At 39.6% G+C, this 21,434-nt stretch overlaps 4 protein-coding genes across 4 annotated transcripts; 3 read left to right on the top strand and 1 right to left on the bottom strand.

Moving 5' to 3' along the window:
* Window positions 1-3,480: 3,480 nt before the first annotated feature.
* Window positions 3,481-4,919, top strand: PKNH_0817900 (KIR protein; the record flags this gene model as incomplete). The annotated part of the gene is made up of 3 exons (XM_039113984.1): window positions 3,481-3,489; window positions 3,705-4,472; window positions 4,608-4,919. The coding sequence occupies 3 exons, from the start codon at window positions 3,481-3,483 to the stop codon at window positions 4,917-4,919; spliced, it is 1,089 nt and encodes a 362-aa protein (XP_038969617.1).
* A 1,528-nt stretch (window positions 4,920-6,447) lies between these two features.
* Window positions 6,448-10,305, top strand: PKNH_0817800 (conserved Plasmodium protein, unknown function; the record flags this gene model as incomplete). Its single annotated transcript, XM_002258782.1, has 1 exon — window positions 6,448-10,305. The coding sequence occupies one exon, from the start codon at window positions 6,448-6,450 to the stop codon at window positions 10,303-10,305; it is 3,858 nt and encodes a 1,285-aa protein (XP_002258818.1).
* Window positions 10,306-10,610: 305 nt separating this feature from the next.
* Window positions 10,611-18,166, bottom strand: PKNH_0817700 (conserved Plasmodium protein, unknown function; the record flags this gene model as incomplete). The annotated part of the gene is made up of 2 exons (XM_002258781.1): window positions 10,611-10,737; window positions 10,947-18,166. 2 exons carry the CDS (start codon window positions 18,164-18,166, stop codon window positions 10,611-10,613), a joined length of 7,347 nt encoding a protein of 2,448 aa, XP_002258817.1.
* A 1,754-nt stretch (window positions 18,167-19,920) lies between these two features.
* Window positions 19,921-21,071, top strand: PKNH_0817600 (conserved Plasmodium protein, unknown function; the record flags this gene model as incomplete). Its single annotated transcript, XM_039113983.1, has 5 exons — window positions 19,921-20,020; window positions 20,248-20,460; window positions 20,613-20,743; window positions 20,856-20,919; window positions 21,028-21,071. The coding sequence occupies 5 exons, from the start codon at window positions 19,921-19,923 to the stop codon at window positions 21,069-21,071; spliced, it is 552 nt and encodes a 183-aa protein (XP_038969616.1).
* Window positions 21,072-21,434: the final 363 nt, after the last annotated feature.

Genomic DNA, 21,434 nt, shown 5'->3' with positions numbered 1-21,434 from the left:
AAATAGGTTCCAGGTTAAGGATAAAAATAGGTTCCGGGTTAAGGATAAAAGTTGGTTCCGGGTTAAATGTAAAAGTGGGTTCCGGGTTAAATGTAAAAGTGGGTTCCCGGTTAAAGGTGAAGTTGTTTCCGCGTTAACGGTAAAAGTTGGTTCCGGGTTAAGGGTAAAAGTTGGTTCCGGGTTAAGTGTAAAGGTTGGTTACGGGTTAAGGATAAAAGTTGGTTACGGGTTAAGGATAAAAGTGGGTTCAGGGTTTAGGGTTTAGGATTCAGTGATCAGTGCTTAAGTTTTAGAGTACTAGTTTGATGCTTCTAATAAATAGGTTAGTACAAAGTCTATGAAAGAAAAATATATTAAATTGAAAAACAATCATTAAACCCGAACTTCTAATCCCAGTACCCAGAACCCTAAACCCTGAACCCTAAACCCTGAACCCTAAACCCTGAACCCTAAACCCTGAACCCTAAACCATAAACACCCAAATCATAAACCCATAAACCATAAACCCCAAAACCATAAACCCCAAAACCATAAACCCCTAAACCATAATCCCCTGAACCATAAACCCCTAAACCATAATCCCCTAAACCATAAACCCCTAAACCCTAAACCCTGAACCCTAAACCCTGAACCCTAAACACTGAACCCTAAACCCTGAATCCTAAACCCTGAATCCTAAACCCTGAACCCTGAATCCTAAACCCTGAACCCTGAACCCTAAACCTTGAACCCTAAACCTAGAACCCTGAAACCTGAATTCTGAACCATGAACCCTAAACCATAAACACCCAAATCATAAACCCATAAACCATAAACCCCAAAACCATAAACCCCTAAACCATAATCCCCTAAACCATAAACCCCTAAACCATAATCCCCTAAACCATAAACCCCTAAACCCTAAACCCTAAACCCTGAACTCTAAACCCTGAACCCTAAACACTGAACCCTAAACCCTGAACCCTAAACCCTGAACCCTAAACCCTGAACCCTAAACCCTGAACCCTAAACCCTGAACCCTAAACCCTGAACCCTAAACCCTAAACCCTGAACCCTAAAACCTGAACCCTAAACCCTGAACCCTAAACCCTGAACCCTAAACCCTGAACCCTAAACCCTGAACCCTAAACCCTGAATCCTGAACCTAAACCCCGAACCCTAAACTCTAAAACCTAAAACCCTGAACCCTAAGCCCTTAACCGTAAACCCTGAACCCTAAACCCTGAACCCTAATCCGTAAGCACCTGAACCCTGAACCCTAAACCCTGAACCCTAAACCCTGAACCCTAAACCCTGAATCCTAAACCCTGAATCCTAAACCTTGAACCCTGAACCCTAAACCCTGAACCCGAAACCCTGAACCCTAAACCCTGAAGCCTAAACCCTGAACCCTAAACCTTGAACACTAAACCCTGAACCCTAAACCCTGAACACTAAACCCTGAACCCTAAACCCTGAAACCTAAACCCTGAACCCTAAACTCTGAACCCTAATCTGCAAGGACCTGAACCCTGAACCCTGAACCCTGAACCCTGAACCCTAAACCCTAAAATCCTAAACCCTAAACCCTGAACCCTAAACCCTGAACACTAAAACCTGAACCCTGAATCCTAAACCCTGAACCCTAAACCCTAAACCCTAAACCGTGAACCCTAAACCCTAAACCGTGAACCCTAAACCCTAAACCCTAAACCTTAAACCCTGAACCCTAAACCCTAAACCTTAAACCCTGAACCCTAAACCCTAAACCCTAAACCCTGAACCCTAAACCCTCAATCCTGAAAACCTTAAACCCTAAACCCGGAACACGGAATCCTACACCTATACACTAACCCCTAAACCCTAAACCCTGAACCCTAAACCCTGAACCCTAAACCCTGAACCCTGAACCCTAAACCCTAAACCCGGAACCCCCAAAACCCTAAACCCTGAACCCTAAACCCTGAACCCTGAACCCTAAACCCTGAAACAATAAACCATGGAAACGTAAACCCTATGAATCGATGAAGGTGTATTCATATATAAAAGTATGGATTAAATTTAACAGGAAGGGGGATATACTTCAATTCTTTTTTAATAAACCTTCCAAGCATATAAATGAAGCGCTTGTTGTATAGTTATCGAAAATGGTGGAAAGGATAATAGGGAAATCATTATTATTAGTATGCAGCACTTATTATAATGGGGAAAAAGGGGATCGTATGGAGTAGGGTGCATTTTTGTAAAAAGGATGATTATGTGAATAGTGCGTACACTTTTTTGTTTTTATATGTGGAATACATTTTTTCCATATATTTTATAATTTTTTCCCTTTTTGTTTTTTTTTATTTTGGATAAATCGATATTTTTATCCTGGTGGATAATTGTTTATTTTGCATTTGGAAAGGGAATGAGAAAAATTGTATATTTTACATCTATAATCTATATGAACTATTTGTTAAGGGAACTTTTTTTTTTTTTTTTTTTTTTAATAATTATTGAAATGGCAAAGGGGGAAGGATAAAATAAATGACAGGTCCTGGAGTTGATTTTCAAATTGTTTTTTTTTTTTTTTTTCATTAGAAGGGAGAAGGGAATTACACTTCTCCTGTACATAGGAGCAATGTAATAGTTCAGGATATCCGGAAATAATAATTCATTATTATAATGAATTATAATATTAATGAATTATAATATGAACGAATTATAACATTAGCGATTTAGTATTCCAAAGAGGGTTACATAAAGAAATTTTTAAATTATTAGGTAGTATTGCCAAGTGGATTACATAAAGAATTACACTCCTTTTTTTCAATTAAGATCTGCATGAAGTAAAATAGCAATATAGAAATAATCAAAAGAGTGAGAGAGAGAGTGATAGGGAAAAAGAGGCCATACCTACTTTAACCATATGAATAAAGGATGAAAGGAAGAATATGCAAGATTTAATCATTCCACTTATGTTCTATATTTTTCTTGTATTTTGCAGAACATTTATTCATAGGCTGTTTACTATTTTTTATATTCTTAGAATAATTTAATACATTTATGATATATGTTGTCGGTGTATGAAAATTTGAGGAACATTTGCTCACTATTTTGAAAAAGGGATAATAGGAAGTTCCTTTTTATTTTTTTCTCCCTTTTTTTATTTATCTTTTTTTCTTTTTTTCCAATTTTACTATTTAGTATGCTTACTACCAATTTTCACATTCAATTGTATGTATGAACATATATATAATGATCTCTAATGTAGACTTCATATATATGATGTATTACCATTGCTTGAATGATTAAGGAACTTTCTCCTTTAGAGGGAAAAAATTAAATATACAATATATAGATGCACCTGTGTTTGGCTGCAGAACAATAATGAATACGTAAGAATTCCCTCATTTACATTTGGAATTAAAGAAGAATGAGAACCTTTCCCGTAGTGAGCGCATCCATTACATGAACAATTCACATGTTACATATACGTAGGGAATGTGAACGTACAAAATGGTACAGGTAATGTGGTACACCACTGGTTCAGTTTCCGAAATTCGATATTCCAATATTGTTATTATGCTTTACATGTGCTCTATTCAGCATATTGTAGAAAAAAAGTAGAAAATATGAAAACGTATTGCTAATTTCGCACACAGCACATTTTTTTTTTTAACCCAATTTTTTTTTTTTTCTTCTTCTATTTTTCATCATTTTCTCTTTCTTTACCACTGTAGGGGAAGAGTTCATTACCTTCGGCCCAAATATATGAGGAGTTGAATAAGGCTAAGGATACCCACAGCGATGTAGCAATAAGAGATGCAGAAAGAAGTTCCCTGAGTTCTCCCTTAGGTGGTGAGGATAAAGTGCTATCGGTCCTCGCTGCATGGAAATATGTAGCTCAGAAGAAGAAGGGGGAAGGGAATAATCAGGAATTCGGTAAATATTGCAATTTTTTTTATTATTGGTTAGGGGATAAAATACCGAGTTCCGTGGACGCTATTTTTACATTCGCGAATACTATGGGCACCGTCTATGGTGTATTGATGAAATCGGGTATTGAGAATGGGTGCCCCATAATAAACACTAGTTATAATATCACCAGAGAAATTTTCACCAAAAGGAAAAAAGTGTTCGATTACTATGAGGACTACCAAACTATATTCGATCAATTGCCCGGAGGTCAGAATTGGTGTGGAACCGATTATAAGGAGTATATGGAAACGCTGTCTGAAGTTTATCAAGACGCTATTGCAAATTGTGGGAACGATTCAAGTGACCCATGTTGTGCTAAATATAACAGTGAGAACATTGGGTCTAATAAATATAAGGAGCTATTAGGGAAGGATTGCACTGCAGCAGCCAGTGTAGCAGGGCGGGAACTTTCAGGACTCCAAGGAACCTCGACTATTGTTTCCACAGACAGTACCACCTCCATTCCTGGTGCTGTTGGTGGTGGATTAGTTTCTGTAGCATTACCAACCATCGGTTTCTTTTTATATAAAGTAAGTACTACATATACATATATACATATTCACATATACATATACATATACGTATATATGTATATGTATACATGTATGTATGTATATGTGTATGCATATGTTCTTTCCTTTTTTTTTTTTTTTTTTTTTTTTTAGTATACTAACATATTTGATGGAATAAAAAAATCCCTCTTTGGTGGCAGCAATAGGAATAGGGGAAGAAGATCTACTGGTCGACATCAACACTTTGACGGCTTGGATTCTTCCACAATGGGAGATGATTCTTCTACACTAGGAGACGACGGTTCCACCACCCTCGGTGGTGGTGGTGGGGAATCGTCCACCTTAGGTGGTAGCTCCACCGATATTTCGACCATATATAATGAACCACCTCGTCGACCAACCGGAAGAACACGGACAGGAACAAATAATAGAAGACCAGGAAATATACGTTATTATGCCACGTAATATTCCTTTTTCTTCTCTTTCCCATTTCCTTCCTTTTCTTCCCTTCTCTTCTCTTTTCTTTCCTTTTCTTTCCTTTTCTTTCCTTTTCTTTCCTTTTCTTTCCTTTTCTTTCCTTTTCTTTCCTTTTCTTTCCTTTTCTTTCCTTTTCTTTCCTTTTCTTTCCTTTCCTTTTCCTTCTTTTTTTTTTTTTTTTTTTTCCTTCTCTTTTTTTTTTTTTTTTTTTTTTTTTTTTTAATTCTTAAACTTTTTTTTTCTCTTTAATATAATGAATTAATTAAATTACATTTTTTTCTTTTTTTTTTGGTATGTTGAATTATTAATTTTTTTTTTTTTTTTGCAATATTTCAATTAATGGTTTCTCTTTTATTTCTTTTTTTTTTCTCCCTGTGTTGGTAACACACCCCGAGCTTCTCAAAAAAAAAAAAAAAAAAAGGGAATGAATGAATATGTATTGGGTGTATGTGTAAGATTTCGCATTTTTTACGGGGTGTACGTGTAAGATTTCATACTTGAGGTTAAGCTCCTAGTGTATAAGAGGAATATATGCGCATGTCCAGAACGTGTAGCAGGTGGAGAATACGCCTGTTCTCAAAAGGAAGCCCAAATGGGGGAAAGAGTACCTGGGGAGGAAAATATGGAGACGAAGATGGAAAGAATGACCAAGGGAAGGAGGATCCTAAAATTAACATAAACCAAGCACAACAAACCTTTTTCAATCTACGGAAAAGCTTAACAGAGTCATTTGAAAAGAAGCTGAACACAAATGCAGACGGAGGTGTATCCATAAAAGACATTTACAAAATTTTGAAGAAGGAAAGGAATTACCTAGCAGTGGCATTTCTCAGTTTATTAATTTCATCCTTGGGACAAATGTTCTTTCCCATGTGTATAAGCAAAATAATTAACATGTATGGAGGAAAGGAGGAACCTCTAAAGTATGTAATGAACGAGGTGTACAAAACAGTGTTTCTCATTATAGGAATTTCTACCTTCAGCTTTTTCCGCATATATTTTATCGAAACATTCATCGAAAAAATTACGAGATGGTTAAGGAAGGACCTGTTTGAAATGTTATTAGGGGGACCCGCATGGCTCGGCGGAAATGCATTTTTGCACTTGCGCGGTGGAGAGCGTCCTCGAAAGCGTAAGGCTAGTGACCAAGTTCAAGCCCCGCGATGTGGGGATACGACTGAAGGAAAAAAAAAAAAAAATTTTCCCATATCGAAAGGGAGACGCGGAATGGTAAAGAAACGCGAAATATCTCAATTCTCCTGACAAAAAAAAAAAAAAAAAAAAAAAAAAGAGAGCTGAATTTAACATTATGCACACAACCTTATTAGACACCGGGGGTGATGAATTTGTCAGGAGGCGCCATATACATGTGAAAAACGCAAACACGTAAAAATATACTTTCAAATTAGATAATTCCTCCGTTCGTCTTTTTTCCTGAGAAAGGCCCCCCTCCATTGTCGTGGCACTCACCTATCGGTCTCTACTCACTTCAACACCCACTACATGCCCTACGAATATGTACGCCAAAAGCGTGAACGCGCAAAATGGGGTCAGCGGCCCGAAGGACGAAAATTATCGAAATGACGAGAACTGTGAAAATAATAAAATGAACATGAACAACTACAAAAACATTATGCACAATCAGAAAAAAAAAAAACTTGATCTGATGGACATGGATTATTTAGACAAGGCCGTTAATTTTCGTAAGGCAGACAAGAAAGGCAACAACTGCGTAGCAGGGGATGACCAGGCTGGAAGTGAAAATGACGAAGAGGAGGAAGAGGACGAAGATACTGATGAGGATGATGAAGACTACCAAATTGGCGACGACGAGGAAGACGATAGTGAGGATGATGAACTGGATGACGACTACGAAGAGGAAGAATTCGATGACGAAGTCAGGCAAATCAACTTCAACTCATACAACAATTATTATTACGAGACAACCAACGCAGAGGAGGGAGAGAATAATTTGCACATTGACCATCAGGGAGCAAATCAAAATGAGGATGCCCAAACAGATAGGAAGAATCAGCTGATGTTTGAGCGCTACAATAAGTTGTTGGCAAATTACAGATCCAATAAGGAACAAATGAGGGAGGAGCATTCCAACGGAAAGGTCATGTCAAAGGGGGAGGAAGACGAAGCGGAAGAGGGGGCCTCCTCCTGCTACAGCTGCAACAGTAACAACGATACAACCGCGAGAGAAGGAACAAAAGGAAACGCATGTGGACCGCGTGAAACAGTTATCAATGGAAATGCCAATGGAGCTAACCCCAATAGTGAATATTACCTGACGGGAGACACGACCTACCTGAGGGAAGAAAGCGATAACTTCATCTCAGATGTTCTCAACCGAATAGACCAAATATACAACAAACAGTCTAGGTACACAAATTTAAAAAATGTGAACAACAGCAACAATAGCATCTGCATAAATGACTTGAACTTAAACCTCATAAGTGATTACTTAAATGTAGACATATCCGTTTTTCACAAAAAAACCACCGTCCTTCTGTTGGGTAATCCGCAGAGTGGAAAGAGCTCCTTCATTAATTGGTTTACGGAAAGTTACGTCCAGAATACAAATTCGATAGGCAAGAAAAATGAAATTACCTACGTAGATATAAAAAATAAATTTAAGTTCAATTTTAAGAGGCTAAATAATGCCAACTACCAGTTTGGCCTTGTAAACAGATATAGAAATAGGGGAGGATATTATGGCTCCTCCCACTACGGTAGGGAAAGAGACATTAGACAAATGAACAATGATCATATGGGTGATTCCAACGAGGATGATCTTCTCCCCCCTCCTGGAAGTCCCGTACATAACGTGGGTAAAGACAACCAAAGCAAGAAAATAATTCTGTCAGGAGAAAACTGTGATTATCTGTTCATGCCATTTCAAAAATTACGAAAGAAGGCTCATAATGTTAAGAAGTACATTTTTGGAAAAATCTGCTACCAGAATAATCTAACCAAATATATGAACAGAATCAATTCTGTATCTTTTTTAGATACCAGTGGGATCAATGATATATGTGATTTGGAATACGATGAAATTATCATGAATCTGTCCAAATACGTAGATGCAATATTCATCTTTATCGATTCTAATCAATTTTCTATAAACAATAGGTTGCTCCGAATTATTAACTACCTGATGGATAATCAGCTGAACAAAGTCACCATCTGTCTCACCAGGATTGATATGATTCAAAGGGTTAACCTGTACAGAGTGGTTTTCTACCTCACACAATATTTTTTAAGAAGCTTGAATTTGTTTAGGTATGGCTTTGCCAACCCAAACGGGGCCTCTTCGCATGTTGATGAATCACAAATCGAGCCCTACGTGGGCCACCACACCGAATGGAACGAACACGCCGAACTGCAATGGCGAAGTAAATCGGATTGGCGGAATCCACTGAGCAAAAAAGCTCACATGATAAACGAATTCTTCAACCGATCCATTCGATCCTTCCAGAACGTCCTACTCTTCCCCAAAATGATAACCAAAATGATTAGCCGCAGAACCACTCAACGGGGATATTTCCATATCGGCATGGACAATGTAGAGCAACGCTACGGAGAGGAACAGAAAACGTACAACCAAGGAGGACACAACTATGGTGAAGGAGATCACTACTTCGGTGAAGAAGAAGCCCAGCAGGATGATCACCAATTATCCTCTACGGATTACCAGAGCGATTTCCCAAGGAGGCACAGAGAAGGCGAACGCATGCAGGAGAAAACTACCGGCGAAGAAGAGACTGGTGGGATTTTCAAAAAAATTTTGACCAAAAGTTACAATTCCTTCAAGGATAAAATACTGAACTCCGGGAATGTCTCCAAGGGGGGTATCAGTCGATTAAACTCGACACTAAAAGGAGAGAAAAATTCGATGGAGCAGTTCACTAGGAAGCGCACTGATCCGCCAAAGTCAAACGAAAGGAAACTTAAAACACACCTGCACAAGCTGTTCGAAAAAAAAATAAACTACGGGGACTGCCTGAAGAACATGAGTATATTTTTTGTTGTCCTCATGTACGAAGTAGTAACAACCATCTATAGCATAATCCATACAAGCATAAGCAACTACATCAAGAGGACCAGCGGTGGGCGCGGACGAGCTACGAACGTTGAAAAACTCCACCAACTAGATGAAGCGAACAAATTAAAATACACTCATATGAACGACAGAGGAAAGAACACGTATAAAGTACTTGAATTTTTAACCATTTATCTTCCAGAAATTCCAAATGACTTACTTAAAAGGGAAAAGTGGAAATATGAAAAGGGGAAAGTCGAAGTAGCTAATCGAAAATATAATAATGAAAGAAGAAACAGATTTAGCTGTAACATTCAATATGAGCATGATGACTATGGGGGGAGACTAAAGAACGATTTGTGTAGTGATGAGCCAGACGACCACATGGGCAATAGACATGGCAATACGGGGTATTCTCAAAGGAGAAGTATACCAGAGGAGTTTCTCCTTTTGGGCAATGGAAGCGCTGGGGTGAGAAGATACGGGGATTACGTAAAAGGGAATTACACCCGCGGGAGTTACATACCCGGTGTGGATAATAATGTCTCCCGCGAGTCCTTCCTCACGGATAGCGATTATCATGTCAATGGGAGAAGCTCAGGCTACCTCCCCCCGGGAACACGCAATGGTATGTACAACCGTATGCGCAATGAAGACGTAAGGGAACTTAACATGATACACGAGCTCATATTCAAAATCGACGAAACGATAGACCTGAAGAGCAACCAAAGCATCTACATGCTCAAAAGAGACCTAGAAAAAATACAAAGCACCTGTTTGAAAAGACTCTCCGACAACGAACATGTTGTGAAGCAAAATAGGTCCCTTCGAATTCAAAACATAAAGTTCTATTTCTTCAAATATATGGCCATCTTTTTTGGTTTCATCATTTCTTTACTCAGATATGATCTGCTCGTGTATTTCAATTTTATCAAACCAGAATTGCTCTTCAGCATTTTTTCAAAATATTTCCTCTTCCTCTCTTCATACAATAAAAATTCCCTCTTCATTGCTGTGAATATTTTGTTGGTGGTTGCTTACCTAGGGCTGTACGTCAGGTACAATCGGCGTAATTACTTCAAGTCTCTAGGTAAGAGCGACCTGAACAAGCTCAAGATAATTATGCTCTTCACGCAAATCCTCTTCGATGAGATTAACCAACTACACTTGAGGCTCATCGGTGGGCGCGAACGTGACGACCCCGCCCAACCCAGTGCACCCAGCGAGTCAAATGGACCTAGCGACAGGGAAGACGTTGACTACGCAGAGTCAGACTGCTACGACGGATTCGGTAACTACCACCCTTCTGGATACTCCCACAGGTGAGGGGGGAAAAACGCTGACTCAATTGAATATCCCCAATCTGCCATGTGCAAACCCCATTACAGACAAACCAGCGCGAAAAAAAAAAAAAAAAAAAAAAATTTAACTATGAAGAAAAAAAACTTATCACTTCCAAAAAAAAAGGAAGAACAACAACAACAAAAAAAAAAAAAAATAGACAAACATCCCCAAAGGAATAAACACAAGTACGAAAATGCGTTTTTCCATGAAGTTCACACAACTAGCGTTTTCTTTTTTTTTTTTTTTCCTTCCATCCTCATATGTGTAAAAATGCTCCCCCATGAACGCTACGAAAAGTTCCCAACTAACATATGATAAAACAGCGAAACTGCGTTTCCGTCGCAGGTGATTTTTACGTCGTCAAATTGGAGATCTTCCTCCGTGCAGTTGTGAAGAAAGAATTCCACACTTTCTCTGAAAAGGGGAAAAAAAAAAAAAATAAAATAAAATAATAGTAAATAAAATAATGAGAAGCGCTCATAAAGGTGAACGCTGCACTGAGGGAGCCACGCGAAACAACTCACAGAAGAACCATGCTAAATGGACATTACACCAACTGATTCGCGTTACTACTGAGCATGTTCAGCGGGATAATCCCTCGAAGGACGCATCGTCATACATACCTGAAGTGAACCTGCAACGCCTCACGTGGTAGGGAGTCTTCGCGCAAATTCTCCTCCGATTGTTGAGGAGAACGCAAATACTGTTCAATCCTCATCAAGTAGGAAAACATCACGTATTTGCACACATGTGTGTGGTGGACAAAAATAATCAGAAGGAGATAAATGGGAGAGCGCACAGTGAGCGCGTTTCTCCCCTTCGTTATCAAATACATGTTCAGGTAAATTCTGAAAAGCCTCAAAAATATGTCATACGAAAAACGGGACTTGATAAGATATGGATAAAAGGACAAAATAAAATAATTCAAATAAATGTTCACCTCGTTAAATAGTGCTTCTCCTTCATGTTGTCGTTTCGCTTCTTCGTTGAACAGTTCTTCTGGGTAGTCACGAATGGAACGTTGCTCTGTCTCAAGGCGCTGATCGTTCACCTTACGATGGCGCCGCAACAACGCCCCCAACTGGCGGCTGATATGGCAAAGAGAGATGAGGAAGGGGTTCCTAATGTCTGCGTTGCCTTCGAAGGAAGCGCCCCAATTCAGGTCTGCTGGAATTTTAAAAACGAAATTTTCTGTGCGCCTTACGGAGTTCATTCTTTCGTATATGTACTGAAAGACCTCAAGGCTGTTAAACATTTTTAACCGATACTTTTGCAAAATAAAAATACCAAGACAAGTCCATTTTATGTAGAAGGCTTGCTTATACATGCTTAAAAAATTTCCGTTCTGGATTAATCTCTTCTTTAATGTATAAACTAATTTGCACAAATCTTGATCTTTTTTTTTTTTTGTTTTTTTTTTCCATTTTTTTAAATTTTGGGGGAAAAAGAAATTTCTGAAATTTTTTTTTTTTTCGTAAAAATGCTCCTCTTCCGTTTTGCTCTTCCGAAAGCAGAGAAATGAGTGGCAATCAAAATATTTGAAGATCTGTAAAATCCATATTTTTTCACCCCCCTTTTTTCCTGTTTCGTGGTTCCCTTGACCCCCTTTGGAGTTTTTTATTCGGTTGTTAAGCGCCTCTTCGGTAGCCTTTTCCACATTCTTCTCCTTGCAGAAGCTTCCATAACCGTCCAAATGATCCTCCACCTTATGACCATCACTACTGTCCGACGAGCTGAACTTCTCCGACTCTTCCGCCGAGTCGTATTTCCTCCAATTGGGAAGTGAGTCCTCCGGTTCCTCATCGTTGGGTGCACTTCTAAATGAAGACAACAGTTCTACTTCCTTACCCTTCGATTTTCTCAATTGCGGCCATTCCATGATATCCCTGTCCGCTTGGTGTATCTCCTCTCTGTTGTCCGTATCCCCCTCCAGAAGGTCAACACATTCCACGTTGCTCATGTCAATGATCACTTTCTTCAAGGACAACACATGCAACAGAACATTAACAAAACAGTAGCTCTTAAGAATCAAAATCTTTACGCTTTTTATAAAAAAAATACAATCGCTCATATGGATAATGCTCTCTATAAAAACATTAACATCGTAATTGGTCAGAATATTCTTCGCTTCTTCTTTTACACTGTTGACAAATGATTGGACTTCTCCCCGAATACCTTCCTCTACATGGTATTTCTTCTTCTTCATGTAAAATTGGAAAAATTCAAAATTAAAAAGGGAAGTGATTATGGACGTTACCAAGTCGAAAGCTTCGTAAATACTCACGTTCAGGAGTAGGCCTATTTTGAATAGGTACAGTACGTATATCTGTTCGCATATTTGGATCTTCCTCCGCAGGGGACGCAACAAGTGGGGGGGTAAGTGATCCACCGCTTCTCCATCCCCCCCGCCCAATCCCCTCACTAGAGAGCACAAATAAAAAAGAAGATGAAAATTCACCACGCCAAAATTCCCCAGGGTGTAAAAAAATTCAGACCACCACACGATCTTCTCCTTCGTGTAATTAGCATCCACAATTGCACTTACCACACGATCTACTAATTCATTGAAATGAAAGCCACACTCCTTTTCTTCCTCTGAGGAAAAGGAGGCGCACCATTCACCCGTGGGCATTTCACCTGGGGAGTTTTTCCCTTTGTGACGCACTAACCAATCGCTCCAAACAATGGTGTAGAAGCGAAACTGAATGCTGAATGTGTCTTCACGGGGCTCAAGAGGACAATTGGCAAAGGTGCATTTGACGATGTTGCACCTGCCCTTACCTCGATGGGTAACAAAACTAATCATCTTGTTAATATCGTCAACCAGGTGATATATATTGTCTACCCATTTGAGCATGCTAGCGTGGCGACAAAGAAGAGGATCCGACATTCCCATCGCCGTGACACGGACACTCTTATTCATATCAATATTCACATTGTCATTCGAAATTGCCTGTGAAACTTCTTTTGAATTAAAATTTTCCTGTGGCTTTTCCTCCGCATCAGTATGTTGACTCCCCTCCACATGAATCGAATGAAAAAACAGGGGAGAATTATCAAACTGCAAAAAAAGGTTCAAGAAAAACTTGTCCTCCCCCAAGCTGCGCATAAACTTATTTACATTGCTGGAAACAAGGCAAGTCTTCAATTTTTTGACGATTTTTTTTTTGGCCTTTTCGTAAAATTTTACAATGTATCTTTTTTTCCTCCAGTAGGTATCCCCATTCTGCTTTTTCAGAATAATGGTTAGGGAGTACTTCCCGTTTGGTTCTGTTTTCCACCCCTCCTTGAACGATCCCCCAATACGCACAAAGCTGCACATCCCCTCACCGTCACCACCACAGAAACCAACATCAGCAGTACTGTCACTAACAACACCACTCACCTTGTAGGTCCTCCTAAAGATGGTCTCATAAAAACGTATATTCATAACAAAATGGATGAGCACATAAAGCGTGTTGTAATAAATGTAGTTGAGGATCTCCGAGGTGTACAAATTGTTGACGAGGTTCCTCCTGCCTATTTTTATAATATCAATTTTTGTGTATGCCCCCCTCTGAAAAACATATTTTTTAAAATGGACCAGTTGGAAAATTTCCCTGTTAATGTCTTTTGGGATGAACTTCATGTGGTTCTTCAGTTCGAAGGAGTAAATGTCCTCCACCTCCGTGAACTTGGTCTCACTGTCAATGAAAAAATTATTTTCTCTCAGTAGCAACCCTATGAGGCAATGGTTATGTATTTCGTTGCAAATTTCACTTAAAGTGAGTTTCTCCAAATGTTCAATTCGATTCTGATTCTTCCCAATCAGAGTTAAGAAATTATAAATGGTAAATGTCAAAATCACGCTCAGCACCATGCTCTCTCTTTTCCTTTCGTGCAGATAAAGAATGACGTTGTTCAGGTAGTTGAGGAATGTATTGGCAGTGCTCATGTCCTTGCCATGGGCGTGTTCCAAAAGGCGGTAACACGCGAAGAAATCTTCCTCCTCCGGTGTCAAACCAGGCGGGATCCTCCCATCTGTAGAAGAAAAATGGAGTGCACCTCCCCCCAAGTGAGCCAAAAATTTCAGCAAAAACGTGACCGTCAAAATGTGTGTAATGTTATTAATGTTCATAAATTTAATCCCCTTCTGATTCTCCTTTTTAAAATTTTTAAATTTCTTGGCATATGCTCCGAGCGAGCTAGACAAAATCCTATAAATGTCGTAACTTCTGTAGAAGAAAATTCCGAAAAAAAAACTCAGCCTGATGTGTGTCCCGTATATTTTGGACATCACGCAGTTCCTTCGTTGTATTATCCCGTGCAGGTCGAATAGAAGTTGTTCCTTCAGGCGGCCAGGTTGGTCCTCTTCCTCCTCCTTAATGCAGTCACTCTGCTGATTGGGGTGGAAAGCAGAGTGGCAAACATCCTCTACATGAGAATAACTTCTACTTTCGATGGGAAAGTTCTCTTCCTCCCCTGCGTATGCTAAACCGTCCAATCCGCATACGCTCATATTTCCTTTCAGGACGTCCTCCTCCTGTTCATCCCCCTTGACTTTGGTCTCCCCCCTCATTATATACTCCACATAATATATCACCTTATTCTCGTGAATGAAATTTGCCAAATTGGCCTCGACAAATAAATTGTAGAAGAGTTCAAAGTGGAAGCTACTGTTTGGGCTATTCAGCTGAAGAAGGAAATTGAGGCACCTTTTCTCATCAGGGGAAAGCAATATTTTGTAGTAGTTGTAACTTTGGCGTATTTGCAGGATGTGCTCCAGAAGAGTATCCTGTCGGAGATCCGTCCGCACGTTTCCACATTGATCAGTGCGAATGGCTCCCCCAGATGGAACTTCAATTATGGAGGTATTATGTTCATCCTCCTCGCTAGGTAACAGAATAACTTCTTGAACTTCATCAACGCCATAACTCCTAACCAAAAGAGAACACTTATTTGCCCTTTCGAATTTCTTACAATAATGCTTCCACCTCTTCCTCCCCTGTGTGTAATATTTATTCCTTCGTAGCATCCCCTCAATGGCATCCCTGATTTCCATCTGATTAGCATTGTCAATAGGATTCAAAATTAAAGGAAAAATATTTTTATTCACATATTCTACATTGCTCATAAAAATGAGAAATCGAAGAAGGGGGCTTCCAATTTTCAAAATGCACAGCTTTAGAAAATCGTTGTTCCATAATTGTAAAAATATTTCCATGGAAGTCGTTTTAATCAAAATGTACTGCTGATTGTTGTACTTGTTCATGAGATCTACACATTTTATAAAAAGGTACTGTGTGATCAAAATAGAGGAGCAAATATTCAGAAGGAAGTTTTTTATGTATCTTAAAAAAAGCATTAGCAAATGCTTCTTCTGTGTGGTATATAATTCTATTCGATAAAATATTAACCTGAATAATTTTAAAAAAAGAATGTTGAAAAAAATCCGTTTGTCTGTACCATTCTGCTTTTTACTGCTTCGAGAAGATGCTGTGCTGCCGCTTCCTCCTGCAGATAAACGAGGTCCCTTCGTTACCAATGGAAGTAACCTCTCGATAAAATTCACAAAATAAACCATCTTGAAGGAATAATTTCTCAGCATATTAATCAGCACGAGAAGAAAAAAAATCAATGTGTTCCCATTAAGAATCTTGATGATCAAATTATAGTACCGTCCATATTCCTCATCATCTTCATGCATAATGATTATTTTGTAAATAAGGAAGAAGCATATTTTGTATTGATAATTTTCTGTAATTTCGTAAAAATTGTTAAAAAACTGTAAAAAACTGCTAAAGGGGATTGTACCACTCATCACACATTCGATTATATTTGCTTCCTTTTTCTTCTCCTTGGTTTTTACAAACTGGAAAATATTTTCCAAATGAAGAAATCTTCCACTGTGTAGCCAAATTTCTTGGTAATTTTTATACAGTGCGTTTTTGTACATGTGTCTGTTCTCACTACAGAATAGGCTTGCTTTAAAAATTTCCCTCATTTTTATTTTACTCTTTATGCCCTCTTCTATTTTTTCGAAATTGTTCTGTGTCTTCTCATCACTGCATTTGGCCACAGCATCTTTCCACTTCTCCACTATGCTGTGGTCTTTCTCAACTTCCCTGAAGATAGCCACGCAATGAGATGGGCTATCGACATCTGTTACGACTATTGCCTTTCCCCCTTCTGTTTGCCCTCCTGCATGTATCCTCTTTTCCCTAATTGCATGGAAATCCGGGGAAATATTATCCCCCATATTATAACTGTACTCCTGCCCAGGGGCAATATCCTTCTGCAGATCTATCCGCAACGGCTCATTGGCGTGAACATCAGTTGTATCCCTTTTTTGACCTCTGATGCTATCATAACGTGGGTGGATAACTTTGCTAGTAGCGCCCATCTTGTGAACAACTCTAGAATTGCTCAAGCCTGATGGTCCCCCTTCCCGACTGGCACTTATTTCATCCCTCACGGAACTCGTTAACATACTTGAAGGGTCATTAAAAGAGGTACTTACATTTTTCACTTTGTTCTTACATTCATCCATCGACCTGCTCTGTACATTTTCGTATGATCCTCCAACCAAATTTCCACCAGTGATTACCCCACTCGGTGGCGTAATCCCTTTGGACGCCTCCTCCAAAAGTTTTATATTATCTAACAAGCTCATCAAGGATTCCTTGCTTCTATTTTGGGTCAGCGCCTTGTATATTGCGGTGAGGTCACCCGCTCCTTGGTTGCCTACCGAATTTAGATACTTCGAAAGCATTTCTAAAATGTCTGTACTCTCCTGGGTGAAAGTACTTCCCGCGTTGGCACCATTAACGTTATTATCGGTAGGATTGGTACTACTCATTGTGGTACCGCTAAGGTTGGTGCCCCTCTGCTCTGGGGAATCTCCCACCATATCAGTGTCCACTTCCACAGCTACACCTTTACCATTCATGTTTCCGCTATCAAACCACTTGTTCTGAAAAGGAATTCGATTTTTTCCTACCTCAAAAATTTTTTTTTTCTCATTAACCTTTGCGTTATTCACTTCCTCCTTATTAGCTTTTTCACTCAAGTTAGACATAGTCATGTTCGGGTAATGTTTATTCCTATACATTTGTGTCGATACCTTTTCAAGGTTAGCACTTTTGGAGTGTTGCAGGCTTTTTATTCCTTGGTAACTGAGGTTGTTGCCATGGATCGTCCCCGTCATCGGTGCGGCATTACTGCTGGTGTTGTTTACACTAGGGGCTTCATTCGGGTTTCCGATCGGGTCGCCAATCGGACCGCTAATCGGGCCCTTTACTGGAGCGACCTGCTCTCCACTTTTCATTTTTCCTTTCTTCACATTTTGACCAACGCCCCTCCCCCTCACTTCCTTCCAACTGTTGGAATGGTTGTACAAATTTAAGTTTGGCGGATTCATATGCATAAAACTCTTACTTCTATAAATGTCCTTTTGTTTTCCATTGTTAGTATGCACTTTATGAGGAGAAAAATCACTAGTTCCTTTTTCATTTGGCCATTTGTTAAGGGAGTTATTTTTCATGGGGATATTTCGATTGGGGTGTGATTTCACATTTGCCTGACTTGAGTAGACGGTGTAGTTTGGAGTGTATGTCTCGTCCGTTATGTGATTAAGACTAGAGCTCTCTCCGCTGTATAAGCCCCCCATGTTGATGGTCCTTTCGGGCAAGCCGTATAGACCTCTCCTCATTTTATTACTCCCGTAAGCGATGGGTGGATGGCCCTCGATTAGGGGCCTATCGTGCCGAGGGTCTTCCCCATCGGCCTTACTATTCGGATTGTAGTTTTTCCTTTTGTTGTTCATTTTGGAGCGCCTCGTTTCGGCGACTTTCCCTTTTGACATGTGACGCACCCTTTTTGTGCGGTCCGCTATGATGTTCGCTCACATTCCCCTACGTGTACAGCTGATTGGCTAGCTCGTGACAGGACGGAGACTAAACAAGCAGGCACGTATGAATCGGATAAGAAACGACCTGCTTATTCGACAATGCGATTATTTGGCGAAACGGTGAGGAGACGACGTGGTAAGCCGACTTACCGCAAGAAACAAACAACAAGTGGGCGAGTAGCAGACACTGACTTCCCGCGTATGAGAGAAACCCAACGAAGCCCAGGGTTCGCGTACCCACAGGCACTCTCCCCTTTTAACTGGTCTTTGTGTCCCTTCTCATACGTGCATAGTGGAAAGTACTACACATATGCATGAGCAAGGGGACACAATTTCCTCGGAAGGAAAACAAAAAGTAACAAACGCCCTTTCAACAGGCCATAAGGAATTTTAATTCTTTGAATGGATAAAAAGTGGTTAAGCGGATCACCAATTTGGAGCCATTCCTTGGACGATTTACTCAAAATGAAAAAGGAAAAAAGGAAAACCCCCACCAAAAAAAAAAAAAAAAAAAAAAGAAAAGAAAAAAAAAAAAACGAACGAACGGTATTGTATGGGCAGGAGAAAGTAAGCAAAAGGTTTTTTTTTTATTTTTTAAATGCGTATACACCCCAATGATTAATCGTAGCAATAACTTCAGGAATATATTTTCTTTCTTTTTTTTATATTTACGATTGGTTCCTTTTGAATATAACTTTTTGTACTTTAATGAAAAATGAATTTATATGGGTAATACTTACCAGTTGTGTGAGTCACATTCGGTTTTTTTTTTTTTTTTTTTTTTTTTTTTCCCTTTTTATCTGCTCCTTTCACAACACAATTGTGTACACAAGGAGGAAAAGGGAGCTACAATGTCGCACGCGAAGGAAGGTAGTTACGTGTGCGTAGCACCTACACCAACGGGGATGATCAGGAATGCACAAACATGTATGCAGATAGGGCATCCCCATCATTTCAATTTATTTTCCCTTAAGACGTCAAAGTTAAGCAAGGTGGGGGATGTCCTTTATACGGGTACATCCCTGCGCGAATTTGTTTACACAGTGCGTTAGTGGATTATCCTTTTCTCTAAAATGGCAGTTTGTCCTACCCAACAGGATGTGTCACAAATACCTTTGCGGGGAAGACACACGATATATGGGTTAAGGTACTTAGGGAGATTCTTCGCCTTTCTTTCACATGATCACTCTTCGCATAAAAATAGGATAATTATCGGTATAAAAATAAAAATGATTTTTTTTTTTCGCCAAAACTTCAAGCGCAAATATAGAAAAATCACATCGTACTTTCGTTTCGCGGAAGGTACAAAGTGGATGTGCATCCGCAGGGCCATTATATGTTGGTCTTTTTTTTTTTTTTCACTCACAATTATGCCATTCTCTGTCTCCCGTTTCCAAAATGGGGGGAGAATGTACTAGAATTAATTGTTCCTAACGGGCGAAGAAGTGCATACCCCCACGAGTATCTTTGTCCTGTTGGTCAAATTCGCATCTTTTCATTTTAGCAGTATTGATCCTTTTTCTACGGATGATACGTATGCACGCCACTTCCTTGCCGCGCATACCAGTGAATGATCCTTATGTGAGCTTTGTAGATTTCCCTCCCTGGAGATATGTGCGCACACAGATCATAACATACTCCTCTTGGGACCTTGCACGCGCTGTTCGAATATACCTCTCCCCTTTGTATAAAGCGTAACTTGCGAAACAATGAAATCGGGGAAGGATAAAAATAAACAGAAAGAGGATGCACATTTGTTGAAGGCAAAAGAACTTAGGGATAAAATTGAATCTCTAAAAGATGACTTAGGTAAGGGGGAAGTGCGTCTCCTCTAGGAGGTACCCATGGCACTGTGCAGTGAAATAACGTTGTCTACCTGACCTGGGAAGGTCTGCTCATCCGATCTTCTCCTCTGATCTGCCAAACTTTGTATCTAAGTCACACCGAAAGGTTACCCCCCCCGGTGCACACACGAATATATGCAAGTGAGCATACTCCCCATTTATCCTTTGTTCCACCTCGTCATACGTGCGCAGCCGAAAAAGCCAAACTTATCAACACGCTAAAGGAGCAAAGAGAAAACAAAATTCAAAACATTAAACAGCTGGAGGTAGAAAATAAAGCGAACTATGAGCAGTTCCTAACTGAATACCAACAAATCTTAAATCAGTACAGAAGCATCGAACGGGAGATCCTCGACGTGTTAGCCGATTTGAAAGTCCTCTCCGAAAGATCATACAGTGAAATATGTAATTAATATGCATGAATGAATGGAGTTTTTTTTTTTTTTTTTTTTTTTCCACCTCTTCCCCATTTGTCCTTTTTTTTTTTTTTTTTTTTTTCCTGTACATATGTTTACTACACAACTACATGCGAAAAAAAAAAAAAATTAACAAAACAGTAGAACTTAGACAAGAGAAAGACAACATTCTCGTGAACAAAAACTTAATCCTTGAGGAAAAAAAAAAAGAATTTCAAAGATCGATGGAAAAGGTTGCGCTGGAAGTCGCCAAGCATTCGAGCATGCTCAACGTAAGTGACCGTTAACCCACTTAGTCGCCATGCATAAGTTATGCGCAACTTCAAATGAGGACAACTTCCCACTGATTACTGTTTAACTTTTCCCCTTTTTTTTTCTTTTAAGGACGTTCTTTTGAAAACAGAAGAAATTTTTAAAAAAACCCATGTCCAATATCAGCACGAGGCAGGTAAGCAACGCAGAAGATAGATACTTAACATTGCTTAGCGAAATGTTGGACCTTCTGCGCTTCTTTACATCCACCTATGACCACACCCCACCATCCCTTCTACAACAGACCTAAAACCGCTGCTAATAAGATTGCAAAGTATTGGCAAATGATAAGGTGACCAGAAAGCATGTACACTTATTTATCTTATTTATCATGTTCGCTCCCGCCAACGAATATGCAAAAAAAATTATAGCGTATACACTCCTTGTTTACTGCAAAGCTGTGTGTATTTTCTTTAACTTAGAGGTGCATGTGGCGCCGCCTGGGCGCCACATTCGAATTGGCTCTTGCCACATTGTTTTAAACAATAAATGAGTAGGTGGGAATGCCCACAAGTGGGGGTAACCGCCTACATAGTATGTTTCCTCCGCCGATGCTCATACACACACATTTTCCAACCTTCTCCACTTCCAAACATAGCAACTTGGCAGCAATGCATGAGCCCTCATCGTGCGTGCAAACTCTTTCGTAAA

This window comes from Plasmodium knowlesi, assembly GCF_000006355.2.
Source record: "Plasmodium knowlesi strain H genome assembly, chromosome: 8".
Lineage (NCBI taxonomy): Eukaryota > Apicomplexa > Aconoidasida > Haemosporida > Plasmodiidae > Plasmodium > Plasmodium knowlesi.
The sequence above is the reverse complement of the archived record's forward strand: the minus strand, read 5'-3'. Positions and strand labels throughout refer to the sequence as shown.